The sequence below is a fragment of the Rhinolophus ferrumequinum genome, chromosome 11 (genome assembly GCF_004115265.2).
Source record: "Rhinolophus ferrumequinum isolate MPI-CBG mRhiFer1 chromosome 11, mRhiFer1_v1.p, whole genome shotgun sequence".
NCBI lineage: Eukaryota > Metazoa > Chordata > Mammalia > Chiroptera > Rhinolophidae > Rhinolophus > Rhinolophus ferrumequinum.
The window spans coordinates 37150896-37166892 of NC_046294.1; the positions used below are offsets into that span (position 1 = coordinate 37150896).

At 34.4% G+C, this 15997-nt stretch overlaps 1 protein-coding gene across 9 annotated transcripts in view; it reads left to right on the plus strand.

The window, feature by feature from the left end:
* Window positions 1-15997, plus strand: part of SOX6 (SRY-box transcription factor 6) — a 596148-nt gene that overhangs the window by 248660 nt on the left and 331491 nt on the right. For all 9 annotated transcript variants that reach the window (XM_033119777.1, XM_033119776.1, XM_033119779.1 and 6 more), the window contains one exon: window positions 12621-12828. In XM_033119777.1, the coding sequence (XP_032975668.1) occupies window positions 12621-12828 (208 nt within the window). The remainder of the gene's footprint in view (window positions 1-12620; window positions 12829-15997) is intronic.

The following is a 15997-nucleotide window of genomic DNA, read 5'->3' on the forward strand; positions in this document are numbered from 1 at the left end:
CTTTATTTGCATGTGATACCTTTATGGATCATAAATATTTTGTTTTCCTTTCTTTCGCCAATAGGCTGCTAGGGCATATCTCATAGTGATGCCGGTGGTTAGACTTTTCCTGTCTCCTATCCATCTGCAAATATTCCTTCATGACCAAAATGTAGCTTGGGCTCCATAGCATTTCCAGACAGTTAGGGAAAGTTACTTTTTGATAATTACTTAAAATAAGACTTGATTGCTGATAGAATATCTGGTATGATCTAATTTAGCAGAACAGTTTGATTGACCGGGCCTATACCACTCGGCTTTTATTTTCCTCATGGATTCAAATGGCATTTAAACATAGTAAAAGTATTTTTTAAAATAGGCTTCTTGTCATAATTGGTTTGTATTAGCCAATGAAAGCTGATTTTGGGACACCGATATCTTTCTGATTAAAGCAGAACTCCAAAAGCACATTTCAGTCTATAGGTGGTTCTGAATAATGTATAGTTTCTTATTTAGAATTCCTTCTTGCCCACTGATGATCTGGGTACCTCACTGTAATGAAAGATGATAACTGAAATAAAGAACTATGCACATTTCTGAAATGCTTCTAAGTAACATGTAGAAAATATAATGCATATATTATATAGCATGCAGTCTTTACATGACTAATTTGAACTTTTCATGATTAGAATGAGATCTGAATCTGAAGGTCCTTTTAGATTAACATGAATAAGATGGTGATGCCTGGGCAGAAAGCATATTTCTTTACGGATTATATTTTCACTTCCCCAGATCTACTTTCTTTAATTTGGAGAGGATTGCTTTCCATAGAGGTAACTTTTACATAACGAATCCTGCTCCCCTCATTCAACTGGAGAAGAGATTGAAAGGGCTTTCTCTGATTATTGAGTTAAAACACCTGCATTAAGCAGGAAAGACCCTACTCTGTTCCTTCCAAGAACATATCTAATCTTTCTTGAACGCATCTAACGAATGTGCCTTAATTACCTTGATATGCAAATTATCCCACTGTTTGTCCTCTGCAATAAGAAGTTTTCCACGCTTTCCAAGAGAAGTGTAACCTTTTCAAAGAAGAACTTCAAACTATTGTTCTTTTTGTTAATACAGTTTTAAGGTGATGCCATATTTATTTTTTATACTACTAACCTTCTAAATATTGTTTTAGTACTGCTACATTCCCATGACCTCCAGGCATTATTTTTCTAGGTGATGATACAAAGTTCAATAATATATCTCTTTGTAAACCACGTTCTCAAATCCACAGTGTAAATTACAAACCTTTGCTAATAAAATTTTATAATCAGGTAAAAATTAAAAATGACTATGCATTTCATCTATCTTCTTTATAGTTCATTAGCACTCTAGAAAATGGAAAGCATTATTTAATAAAATGATTGAAAATTATTTTGTAAACTTTTACTTTCATTATAATTTAACTCTGATTTATTTTCCCTGCCGGTGTTCTGAGAGTACCTAGAATTCAATATTCTCAAGTTCATCAAACTTCTGGGAAGAAATGTGCTCTCATTCAAGCATAGATAGATTATGGTAGTATAATAGAAGAGACTCGTTTACTTAGAAACACAAAGAATTAGAACATTTTTGGCGATTACTGTTACTTAGGAACTTTTTGATTAGTTTCAGTGGTAAATTAGTAATTTTTTCCATAAGCACTGTTTAGCCAGGATTAAGCTAACGTAATCCATGAATAAATTGAGAACAGTTTTGCTCTTGAATTCAGAATTGATATTAAACCTTCAGCAGTATTAACTTATTTTGTACCTACACTTTTACCAATGATAGCACTCATTTTTTTTGTTCTCATACTGATGTGTTTTGTATGTGAAGTTGATTGTAGTTTATTTTGCTTTCTGAAATTGGCAGTAAGATTAGTGTTCAGCTCTCGTTTTGGCTGTTCTCTTAGGTCCATGAGGAATGACACAGTAGGACAAGAAATTAGTCTGAATCTGAGTTTTGGGGTATTTGAAAGTTAAGAGAGAAAAATAAAAATTCACACCTCCAGAGAGAAAGCATGGCCTCCACGATTGTAACTAAGCCATTGTCCAAGGCTGTGTGTTGTCTTCAGATAGAGCAATGCACATCTTCTAGACACTGGGGGCACCTGATGACAGAATTAGACTTCTATTTGCCGCTTTGTGATAAATTGGTGACATTTTGGTGCATCGCTTCTCTTTCCCTAGAAATGTAAATACAGATAGAGATAGAGATAGAAAAAGATGATGATAGATGATAGATAGATAGATAGATAGATAGATAGATAGATAGATAGATAATAGCTAAATAGTTGTTTTATACTTACGGCAGGAGCTCAGTGAAGAGGAGAGATGATTGCGCTCACCACAAGTGCTTCGCATGTATGACATTCAGAGCAATCTGCTCTCTAGTCACCGTTCCCAGGCAAACGGGGCCATGAAACGACTTTACTGTTAGTAGAGCAGAATATCTATTAAGGAACAAATGGGTTTGAGAGACCTTGATTGGGCTTAAAATTGTACTTCAAATGTTAAGATTTGTGAGGTATGAAGAGCATACTCTGACCTATTTCTATGACTCCAGCCTCATCACTTAAAAATAGACACCCAAGACATAGGTAAATAATCACATCTATCTTTGTTTCTGGGGGCCTCATTGCTACCTCTCCTCCTAGTGGATCACAACTACCTTGAATTTTTCCTAAGAGTTTTATATCTTATTTTCTATTTTCACTGAAGCTACTCATACCCTTGAAAGATTATAGAGTCTTCTCCCCCACAATGGCCCCAATTTCTGTCTTGAATTAAGGACACGTTTCTCAGAAACTGGATTAAACAGCATTTCAACAGATTACTTGTGTCATACTACAAGCATTCCTTCTTCCGACCAACACTTAGTGTCATACAATAGGTCCCTGGTACCTTGACTTTCCTATTTTTAAGGCTATTTCCCTATTTCAGTAGAGGGTGGTGGGAGCGGGGGGAGGGGTTACTTCACCTCCTTTGCTTCATATTCTTAATTCTGATGTCTGTGGTTTGTCCACTACCTCAAAGATCTCTTCATTATTTCTCATTTGGATGATGCTTATGCAAATGGGTGACCTGACCGATACCTGGATTTTGTGATGTACGTATAATTTAAGCTTCCACCATAGCTTTCAATTCACTTAAAGCATACTAGCTGCTCTGCTGATTATATATGAAAGACACGCATCTAATTTTTTAAGTGCGCTGCTGTCTCTCAAACAGGGAGGAAAGGAAAACAACTATAATGGAGAAGAGCATATGGAGAATAAACTTGACACTAGAGTAAGCAGTTACTTCTTAAACAAAGCTCTACGGAATTATTTGAGACTCCATGCATAGAAAATTCTTGAAGAACTTGTCCAATTATACTTCTCTAACTTCTGCATAATCGTACTCCTTCTTCCCTGATGCCTTATATATATATATATATATATATATATATATATATATATATATATATACACACACACACACACACACACACACACATATATATATATATATGTATATAAACCCAAAACCCAAAAAACAAACAAAAACAAAAAAAACAACCAACCAAACAGCAAAAACATGTTCTTTTGATTCAGTGGAAATATTTTCCCTGGGGTTATTTAAAAGAAATATAATATAGAGGAAAGGATGTTACCTCATAGAATGCCTATATACATCTCTGCCACTAATTTACTCTGTGATTTTACGGAAGTCACTTTTTATCTCCTGACTTCAGTTTCCTTATCTCAAAAGTTAAAAATTTGGACTATAATCACCAAGTCTCTTGCTACTTCTAACTTTCTTGGTTTCAGAGTTAAATTTGTCTTAGCCTATTTAGCCTAGCCTGGAAATGGAACCATTAGCGAAAAGTTACAAAGTATTGTCATCTGTGAGGCTGCCTGTCCCATGGCATTAGATCTTTAGAGTATGATATCCCTGAGGTGATTAATTCTTTGTTGTTCAGACCATGTTGAGCACATCAGTTCAGGGCACTGTTATTTTAAGAGAGATCGAGAAACAGATTGGAACAGACTCAGGGGAGGATGATCAGGGTGGCTGAACCACATCCTAGGAAGAAGTGAAGAAAACGGGTATTTTGCATAAAAAAACCAAAAGATACAAGGGTGCTATCATAGCGGGGTGTGTGTGTGTGTGTGTGTGTGTGTGTGTGTGTGTGTGTGTGTGTGTGTGTGTGTTTTGAAAGTGCTGCTGTTCTAAATGTTTCCATGGGATGGAAATGTTTCCATGGGTTAAAGGAGTAGGATTCATATTCCTATAAATAAGAATGTTTGACAACCCTCCAAAGATGGAATGGACTGCTTTGAAGAGCTGCTAAATCTCTTAGTGGAGATATTTAAGGAGAGGCAAAAATATTACTTGCCAGGGAATTTGTAACAGCCATCATCACTACTACCACCATCATTTAATAAACACTTATATGTAACAGGTGCTGTTCTAAGTGTTTTATTAATTCATTTAATTTTCACAACAACACTGAGGTAGTTTCTGTATTCCTATTATTATCACTCCCATTTTATAGCTGAGGAAATTAAGGCACAGAGAGATTATCTAACTTGTCTGGAGTTATATGGGAGGTAGATGGAAAGGCGGGGATTTAAGTAGAAAATCTGGCCCAGAGATCCTATACTCTGTTAACTATTATTATACCACCTTTTCTTGAACAGGGGATTTATGTATAAATGGGGTAGCAATGGGATTTTTGAGTACTGTTGAATCTTGAGATTTGATTCTATATGTGAGCCTGATAGTGTATAGATGATGCAAAGCTTTTCTATGTGCTTAACTTGACAAGTTTGAGGACTTTAAATTTTTTCTGTATTTACTCTGTTCACTATATTTACTTCCATTTATTAAATATCAGGGCAATGAGGTCATTTAAAAAAAAACACTTTTGTAATTTTTTTCTTTGAATCAAAGTAACATTTTAAAAACAATGCTTTTTCGTCTTGGACTTTAGAATTCATGATGTTTTAGCAAATGTTGGTAACAAATCTATATTATACATCATGAATACATTTATTGTTATTGAAGAGTATAGTAATAATATAAAGTGGCATGATGTTATTCTAACTTTGAGAATGTTATGTAAATTTAACATATTCTACCAAGTATCAGTTTTAATAAAAGAGAAAAATAATAAACTTTATTTCACTATTAGAGCAAATGATACTTTTGTCAGGAATAAATTGTTGGTAATTGGAAACAAACTCAGTATTTTCATTTATATAAACTTTTTTAAACCAATGCTTTTCCTTAAAATATGTCACATTAGAGAAAACCATACTTTTTCCTCTGAGAAAGAAACTGTAAATGTTAGCTATTTAGTTTTCAACATATTAAAAAGGTTAGATTTCTTTTGTTAGCAAGACGTTATTGGAACCTAGATTCAGTGAAGCCGTTTCTGTCAGTCACTCAATAACACTATAGTGGAATGCCTCTCATATAGTGCAATTGCAGGTAGCTTTTGGTTCATCCAAATCCCCCCAAAACATTGTTTAAAGTGGGGAATGAGAAAAAGCAATACACATATAGTATATGTATAATATAACTTAATATATTAATCACTAACATGGTTGAGTTGCCAGTACATGGTGATTTAAAATAAACAAAACAACTTTTAGTTGGTTTTATTATTGTTTTTAATTTCTTTACAGACATTGCTTCCCTTAATTGTCTTCAACAGACTACCAGGAACACAGCTGTAGTTGAACAAATTGGGTTCCTTTGTCATATCAGCAGGGAGAGCACACACCATAGAGAACCATGGAATGTCTCAGTAAGAGAGTGTTCGAAAGAACCATTTTTAGGATTTGGGTTTTGTGTGAGTGGCTTTGGTAAGGCCTAAGGAAACAGATGTTTGCTATCGATTGGGGGATGTCAGAAATCAGGGACAAATCTATGATTGGGTATATCAATAAATCTTATCTTTAGGGAGGGCAGAATAAAGTGAGGATAAAGCTGCAATTAGAGAGGCAGTATAACTAAAATGAAAAAGCAAAACAAAAATGACAACATATGTAATGCAATTAGAATGAACACATTTAAAGCAGCCTTGCTAATGGGTGGATGAAAGGGTAAGAGAAGATAATATTCTGTCTCTATAGTTAGATTGTGCAGCAGGAAGGGAAGTTGATTCATGCAGCTCCTTAAAGAGTGATTTTTGAACATTGATATTGAAGACAGTATTTATTATTCCACTTATATGAGCAAGTATAAATAAAAACCTAAAAATGGTGCCAGTGGTTATTATGACTGTGTTTTCAGAACTGAAAACTGAAACAAAGGACAACTGGTCAAAGGACTTTTGAATTTAATAATAAGGGTAGTTATCATTTATTGAGTACTTATTTGATAGGTACTATCCAAAGTGCGTTACACATTATTCATTTCTCACAGCAACTATGTGAGAATCTAATTATAACTCCATCTTAGAAAAAGGCCGAGTTTAAACTCCCATCCCCTTGACTGCGCAAGCCTTGGTGACTTGCTACTGAGTAGAGTGCATCGACAGTTACACGGCATGACTTCCCCGACTAGGTTAGAAACAGTGATACAGCTTTCATCTGGCTCTTTCTGGGGACATGCACCTTTGGAGGCCTGAACTACCATGGAAGAAGTCCAGCTTGTCTGAAGCCAACATGCTGGCGAGAAAACATCATGTGGAGAGATCACACAGATACAGAAGAAGTTGTCTAAGGAACCCCAGACTTCAGCTCTGAGCTTTTGAAATGTTCACATCTGTGAGTGCAGAAGCCTTTGAGATGACTGCAGCCTTAGCCACTGACTTAACGGTAACTTCATGAGAGACCTTGAGGCAGAACCAACCAGCCCAAACGCTCCTGAATTCCTGACCCACAGAAACCATAAAAGATAATAAATCATTATTATTCTTTTAAGCACTGAGTTTTAGGGTGCTTTTTATACAAGAATAGATAACTAATTTTATTTATTGTTATTTGTGTAACAATAGATAACTGATTTTATTATAGCCCTGTGGAATGAAAAAGGACTGGATATGGTTTCAGAAAATCTACATTTAGATTTTTGCTCTGCCAATTCTATCCGTGTGACATGGGAGAAGCCACATAACCTTAGTGTTACTTTTCATCCTGTTGAAAATGCAGATGCAGAATTTGGTATCCAGTTCTTGGCAACACGTTTTTAGGACAGTGTGTATCTTAGAGAGACTAGAATGTATCAGAGGAAAAAGACAAAGGGTCTGGAAACCATGTCAAAGAAGAAATGGGTGTAGAAACTGGAGGAATTTCACCTAGAAAAAGACTATTAATTTAATGCTTCCCTTAAGATATTTGAGCACTCTAGTATTGAAGAGGGAGTAAATTGATTTTGTGTATCTTAAGGGCAAACAGGAAACAATGGGAGACAATTATAAAGATCTAGATTTTAGCTAATACAGGATTCCTTTTTAAATAATTAAATTTATTACAAAATGTTATTTGAGAGCTCTCAACTACAGAAATACCAGTGCAAGAAAGCTTGGTTATTTTTTTCTGGGTTCAGTATAGGAAGACTATAATATACTAATTCTCCAGACATCTTCAAGAAGATCAAATTCTATTCTCTTAAATTCATTTTTGTATTTCCTCCAAGCGACTCTTTATAAAACATTTTTGTTTTTATTTATTATATAAACAATATGTTCATCAATGAACATCATTGTTTCCTAAAAACTGTATATTCATATTTCTCACTAACATACTTTTCACTAATAATACATTATGAATATTTCCACATCATTAAATTTTCTGCAAAAGTATGATATTCAATAATTTCAAATTATTCTACCATATGTATAAAACCATAATGCCTGCACAGAATCCTTGAAATTGGACATGCAAGTTGCCTCTAATTATTCCTCACTATAAACAGTACTATATTCAATATGTGTAATATTCTTTTTAATGGCCATACGGTATTCCATTGTGTAGCTAGATCATCTTTTATTAAATGAATCCCTTACTTTTTGATATCTCAGTTCTCGTTATTTTGCTTAAATAATAAATTCTGTCATTGTTAGAGCAAATCTTTACCCTTAGCCTTAAGTTTTGATTATTTTTGACATATTTGGTGAACAGTTGTTTCAATTTCATCAGCCAACGTTTTATTTGTGCTTTGGAGGCATATAGAAGAAGCATGAGAGAAGGCCCCAATCCTTCAAGAGTTAAAATGTAGTTGCAAATGTAACTAATACATGCAAAATAGTAATGAGTAATTTATTCTAGTATATTATTAAACGCTAAGTTGTGTGGTTCTGATTAAGTGATTTGATGTGTAGTGGGGGGGTAAATAGGAGGAGAGTGAGGCCCAGTATGGTTAGGGTGGACTTCAAGTATGAAATGCGGTGTGATCTGAGCTTTAAAGAGTGGATTGAGTGTATACTCAAAGAGAATGTAGGATATTTTGGGGGAAGGGAACAAGATGCTCAAAAGCTCAATAATTTGAGTACATTTGATATATATTTACAGTACCATGAGAAGACTATTTAAATCGAACATCCTTGTAATACTACCACTGAGCAACCAGCTTTTGAATAACACCTTCTGAAAAATCAGAGCAATATTTATTTTAGTATGTTTTTCAAGTTTTATTGAGATAAAATTGACATATAACATTGTATTAGTTTAAAGTGTACAACATAATGATTTTACATCTGTGTATATTGTGAAGTGACTATGACAATAAGTTTAGTTGACACACATCACCTCACATGTTTTTTTTTAATTGAGGTATAATTGACATATAACATATTAATTTCCAATATACAATATATGATCAGTATTTGTATATATTGCGAAATGATCACCATAATAAATCTAGTTAACCTCTGTCACTGTACATACGTGTTTTATTTTTAATATTTAACTTTTCTATTCCTCAGACACTAAAACATCTTAATTAAATATTCTTAATTTGTGAAAATTGCTGTCTTTCCTAGAAACTCTGCCTGATAACTTTTTTTTGTGTGTGTGTGTGCTACTGGGTACTTCTTCAGTCTTCTACATGTAAGATTTTGTCCTGTGTTTGATTTCAGTGAAATGCTCTTTAGATAACCTAAATCAATGTTGCTTTAGTTCTTGTATTAGGCCTGAGATTCTTTTAAAGAATATTTTGAAAATATCCTTCACTGTTAAGTTTGGTGGGGCCACTGGGGTTGGGGGATTGAGATAAAACAAATTTATAGTAAATTTTCTTTGAATGAACTAATGCTTACTCAGTGCCTTATATGTTCTGCTTTTTGTGCTGTTCATATGTTCGATCAAGTCAAAAGAAGAAAAGTAGTGTCCTTTATGCTATTTTTAAAAATCACAACAAACCAGGCTTCTTAAAATTATTCATAATTATATCTGCATTATAACATTAAGGCAATGCACATTTATTTCATTGTCTTCTTAGGGATTGGTGTTTCTTAAAGTGGGGGTGCATCAGAATTAAAGGACCTGTGCATCCGAATCACTTGGAATGTTCAACAAAATTCATATTTCTGGGCCCCACTCTTGGGGTTATGGAAGGAGCTGGGGGAATCTGCATTTTAACACACTTGCCAGGGAATTCTACACATTGAAGTTTCAGAACCACTGCTTTAGGGAAATATCTCAAATCTCCACAGTTGTGCTGCAACGACATGCATCACGTCTTGGTAGATGTTTCGCTGGGAATCTTACCTCAATGGATATTTATTTCATAGCACCTGTTTTACTTTGGGGAAATTACAAAATAAGTTGAGCTTTTTTTTTCTTAAGATAACTTATTTAAAAATTATCTATCCCTCTAGAAAAAATATTAGAGACTCTTTGCCAAGTTTCTTTTTCTAATTTGGTATTACCACCTTTTATTCAACAGTAATTTCTTTGTTGTAAGAATATGGATTTATGTGCCCCTTTACTCAAATGAATTGCCCATCGGCCTCCATTCATGAAAGGCCAATATTTCTCAAGTTTTAGAAAGTTAAGAAGTGAGGACCAGAAATAGTAAATTTTGCCCCTTTCCATTATTCCTAAGGATTGTATAAGATTACTTAATATGATATAAGCCATGTATGATTTCATTCACTGCCTGTCTTGTGCCTTGGTGACATATTGCAAGTAGTTCTTGTAGCTTTTATGGAGAAATCATGACTATTTAGCTTCTTGCTCCCTGCTTTGATAGTGTTGAGCTACTTTGCACAGATTATGGGGCTGAGGACAGTGGGTCATTCGATGTGGGAACCCGTGGTTATTGTCTGTGGTTCAAGATGGCAGTAGCCAAATTCCCATGAGGAAGAAACAGGGAACATAATCTATCTAACAAGTAAGGGACATGAATAAATAAGATTGAAATTAGACCTGAGCGAAAGAAATGGTACTATATGGAGACTAAGTGCTTTAAGGACAACTTAAAAGTTGTTACTCAGGCTGGAGCTCCACGCCCAGCATCTCTCAAGTGAGGGGAAAATTCTCTTTATTATGGTCAATGGTGAGTCATTTGTAGGTAACCACTTCCACGTAACTGTTGACTTGGCCCTTAATCCCTTAGGTTGAGACAGAGTTTGTTTTTGTTTTTGATTTATAGGCTCTGATATGATATTACTTTGCATTTGAAATGAAAGTGACTGAAGTGTGATTGATCAAATGATGATTATTGACTCAAAAAAGCCTAGGTCAGATTTCTGATATGGACTATTAAGAGGTCAACATAGCTTTGGCAAACAAATCTCTGAGTTTTTGTTTGCACAAGATGAAGAATGAACCGGCCATTCCAAGGAGCCATGTACTAACCATGACTGGCACCTAAAGGGGTTCCTTTGCATGACTCCACAGAGTTACTGTAAACGTTAATGAAATACCACATCTTTCTTTGGGGAAGAGCAGATCTAGGACCAAGGTAAAGAGGAGCTCTCTTTCCTGTCCTGCCCCATTTATTTTCTCCTTTCAGTTTCTTTCATCACAAATGTAATGAGCATCTGCTTTGTGATAGGCATTGTGCTAGCAATAAGAATTCAGAAAAAGATTAAGATTTGGCTGACCATATTTTTCAACAGCTTTGTTGAGATATAATACCCATACCACAGAATTTACCCATTTAATGTGTGCAATTTGGTGGGTTTTAGTATATTTACAGACTTACAGATTGAGTTCAAGAATCATAACATTTTTTAATAAACAATCCCTTAGGTCCAGAGAGGGGGAGTCCTTGGCTCCTTTCCTAGGCCTTCTCTTTCCATCAGAATAATGGCACCTACCATTTATTAAACACCACCTCCTATGAGCTCAGCCTGTGCCTAGTGGCTTGAGAAACATTATCTCATTATATGCTCCCAATAACCCTGAAAATAAGTTTGATTCCTGTCTTCTGTATAATGACAATAGCACCCACATGCCTATCATTTATTGAGTATAATTATTATCTCATTTAATATATGTGGAAACTTACTTCTCTAGGCTCCATTTTTCTTTTCTACCCCTTCCCACCAGTTGTTAACTCTGTAACTATGGCTTAATGCTTCTTCCTCTAGTTCTTGAAGATTACTGGGCTTCTTTTGTGAAGATGGAGAGAAATATAGGAGCGATTAAGATTTTCAAGTTTCTGATGAGAATCGCAAAGGCAAAATGCGTTATTCATTTCACAGAATTTTTTATTGGGAGGGAGACTACTCATACACAGACAGATAAGGTGAATACAAGGCGACTGATGGGCTATGGCCAAATAATAGTTGCTTTTAACCCTCAGCTCTGATTTAGAGAGAGATAAAAACATTTTCTTCTATAAACTTTTCAGTATTTATTATTTTCCATCTAAGATTTGCTTTTCCTCCTCACAGATGGATCTAACCCTTTTACCAGTTAGCTCTCTTCTCTGTACTAGGAAGTAATTCTTGTGCAAATGTTTCTGTAATGAACTTGTCCTTTTGTTAAAAACAAACACATAAAAACAAACCATTTTTAAATGCCACATGAAAACTGTGTGTGGCTGTGCTGAAGTATCAGCGGGAAGGGTAAGGAACAGAAAGAAGCTTCTATAACTTTTGACAGATGCATACCTGAAAATAAAGATTCCCCCCAAACCCCAGAACACAAAAATATTCAGACTGTAGCAATGATTTGGATATTTTACATATTTTTCCAGTGAACAATTAACATTGGTTATTGAAGCTAATTTCTGTACTGGTTCTAAATTCAAGGGTAATGTTTTTGTGTACATATTTTTGTAGGTTGTGGGAAGAACATTATTAATAAAAGTGCCAATTAGAAGAAAAATTTTACCAATCCTAATAATGAATAATTGAATCTGAGCTATTTTAAATGAAGGGTGTAAATGAATGAGAAGTTGAAGTGTCTGTTTTAAAATTGTTTTTGAACCATTTAGACTACTTTCTAATTTAAAAAATAAACAGTTTAAATCTACAATTTTAGGTTAGTTGCTTTGATGATTGCTTATTTAATGTTTAGTATTTTTAAAGCAGAGATAGTTAATATATATTTATTTGTCCATCTAAGAATCATATATTGTCATTCTGAGTTGGGGATTTTTCTTCAACGATATGCAAAGAAACAAGTGTTCTAATTGTTTTATTTTATTTTGTTTTTCTAGGAGTCAGAGAATAATAAGTTATGTTCCCTATATTCCTTCCGAAATACCTCTACCTCACCACATAAGCCTGACGAAGGGAGTCGGGACCGCGAGATAATGACCAGTGTTACTTTTGGAACCCCAGAACGCCGCAAAGGGAGCCTAGCCGATGTGGTGGACACACTGAAACAGAAGAAGCTGGAGGAAATGACTCGGACTGAACAAGAGGGTATGTGTGGACTTAACTGCTGGGCTTTATTCTTTGAAAGATTCCAGCCTTTAAAAAAAAATGAGTGGGATTTCAAGGGCTAGAGAAGTGCTTGATTGGCACTAGCTAGGAAAAAGTTATTCAGAGGTTACCATGGTGATGACAGATTGTGATTCATTAGGAGTGTTAAACAGATAGCTCCATTTTTGTAAAACTTTGTGCATTTTATTTGGTTCTTATGATAACAAATCAAGGTTTTAAACTGACTGTAAGCCTTGCCCTGAAAAAAGGGTAGTATGAGAATTTTTTCGGCTGCAACTTTATTTTAAAATTTTCTCCCTCATTTCCTTTTGATGAATGGTGTTTTATTATGAAAAATGTCAACTGCTTAAAAAGAAAAAAGAAAAAGAAAAAAAGAAGAAAAGAAACCCCTCCCAAAGTTTATTTCTGCTCATTTTTATAAATATTATTATTTTACCTCCAAATGTAGAGTTGAGAGTTGAATGTTTCTAATATTGTTAAAGCTACTGCTCCAGGGAGAAGTGCTTTGACACATAACATGTACTACAGTATCCCACATCCGCCTTCTCTACTCTGTCCACAAAAGTCCACTTATGCTCACCTGTGTCCTGAAAACCAGAAGACTCTCTAATAATATTTTTAAATTAGTCAAGTATCAGTGATTGCTATAATATGTATGCTCTTTCATTTTTTTACGTACAGATTTCAGACTTTAAAATGTAGGGTAATTGATGGTGCTGGATTTATTACTAACACTGTAAGTTAAATTTAGACCTCTGTGGCACTATAGGGAAATGGGGATTTGATGTAAGGGATTTTTTTTCCCATGTAACTTAATTGTATTCCTTTAAGGGCTCAAAAGTTTTAAGAATTTCAAATTAAGTTTTGTGGATGTGTCTACCACATCAGCAATTTTTGTGGAAGTTTCTAAAATGTATTACATGCTTCCCTGTCTTACTAACCACATTATACGACACAAAATGTAAACACTTTCTATTTTTTGATGACTCAGGGTCATGATGCAGTAGATTATGAACTCCAATACCTATCTAACAATTACATAATAACCCTGGGTAAGTTCTACACTCTCCCTGAGCCACAAAACTCAAAACTTGGTATGGTACCAATATCTGACTTGGTAATGCAAACATTTTGAGAATTAACTATAATAATGAACATAAAAGCCTCTTATGAACTCTAAACTACATAAATTTGAGGTATTAAGATGATTATCATATTATAAATGTCAGTTATTTTACCATGCTATAATGTAATGATGCTCTAGTGATCATTGAGATAATTAGTCATGTTTGGCTTTATGGTTATTCCTCTGCAATTACGGAACTTTGGAGCTCTTGTGTCTGCTTAATATAGATATATTTTTCGGTGTGTGTGTGTGTGTGTGTGTGTGTGTGTGTTTGGGTTGGTTGGTTTCCCCTCTTTCAATATCAGGTTGCAGCCTGCTACTTCTGGTTAGGTGTGAATAATTTCTAATTTTCTCTTTGTATTAATCTATAAATTACAAAATTAGATGATCGTGACATTCTGGACTATATTTAAAATATAAACAAATATGTCTCGGTGAGTTGCTGAGAGATATTGGGTAACAGACATAGTCTTCAATACATAGACATCATGCTGACTCTTCTGGCTGCTCAGAGTCTTTATATTCTGCATTCTTGGCTATGTTCTAGAATAACAGGCCACCAGATCAATAATCTCTGAATGAGATTTCTAGATTACTTTTAATTGTGATTCATGAGAAAAATGGTTTTAGTTCTATAAGAAAGCGGTTTTTAGAATACATTAGAGGACTCTTTAGTATAAAATTAAAGAAATTGATTTTTTTTATCTGGATTGCTAGGGAATCCATTTCTCTCTTGCAAATAATGGTTAGTTTTCTCTTCTTCCTCTTCATTACTGTGTGTTATAGATTTGATAGAAGAGAGCTACAAGAAGAGACCTCTCATTTAAGAGTCTTTTATCAGTATATTCCTGTTATCAAAAATGTTTTTTATATACTTTACAGAACTTTGATTTGATTGTTTTGTAATATGTATGTATAGTTTTAAATATTTTTGTTAAATATATTGGGATAACACTGGTTAATAAAATTATATAGGTTTCAAGTATACAATTCTATAATACATCATTTATATATTGCGTTGTGTGTTCACTACGTAAAGTCAAATCTCCTTTCATCACCATATATTTGACCACGTTTGCCCTCTTCTACCTCCTCCCCTCTCCCTTTACTCTATAGTAACTACTAACCTGTTCTTTGTGTCTATGAGTTTTTGCTTGTTTGCTTATCTTATTTGTTTGTTGCTTTCAGTTTTAAATCTCACATATGAGTGAAATCATATGGTTCTCGACTTTTTCTGTCTGGCTTATTTTGCTTAGCATGATAATCTCCAGATCCATCCATGTTGTTACAAATGACAGTATTTCAACTTTTCTTATGGCTGAGTAATATTCTATTGTATATACGTACCGCATCTTCTTTATCCAATCATCTAAGGAAGGACACTTTGGATGGTTCCATGTCTTTGCCATTGTGAATGATGCTGCAATGAACATAGGGGTAACATATATCTTTATGGATAAATGTTTTCAGATTTTTGGGGTAGATAAGCAGAAGAGGGATTGCTGGGTTATATGGTAATTCTATTCTTAGTTTTTTGAGGAACCTCTTTCCTGTTTTCCATAGTGGCTGTACCAATTTACATTGTGTATGAGGGATCCTTTTTCTCCACAGCCTCTCCAACAACAGTTGTTATTATTTGTCTTATTGATGATAGCCATTCTAACAGGTGTGAGGTGGTATCACATTGTGGTTTTGATTTGCATTTCCCTAATAGCTAATAAAGTTGAGCATATTTTCATATATCTGTTGGTCGTTTGTATGTCTTCTTGGGAGAAGTGTATGTTCAGGTCCATTTTTAATTGGATTGTTTGTTTTATTGTTGTTGAGTTGTATGAATTGCTTGTATATTTTGGATATTAACCCCTTGTCGGAGGTGTTGTTTGCAAATATCTTCTCCTATTCCGTTGGTTGCCTCTTTGTTTTGTTGATGGTTTCTTTTGCTGCGTAGAAGCTTTTGAGTTTGATATAGCATCATTCATTTATTTTTGCTTTTATTTCCCTTCCCTTTGAGATCAAATTCAT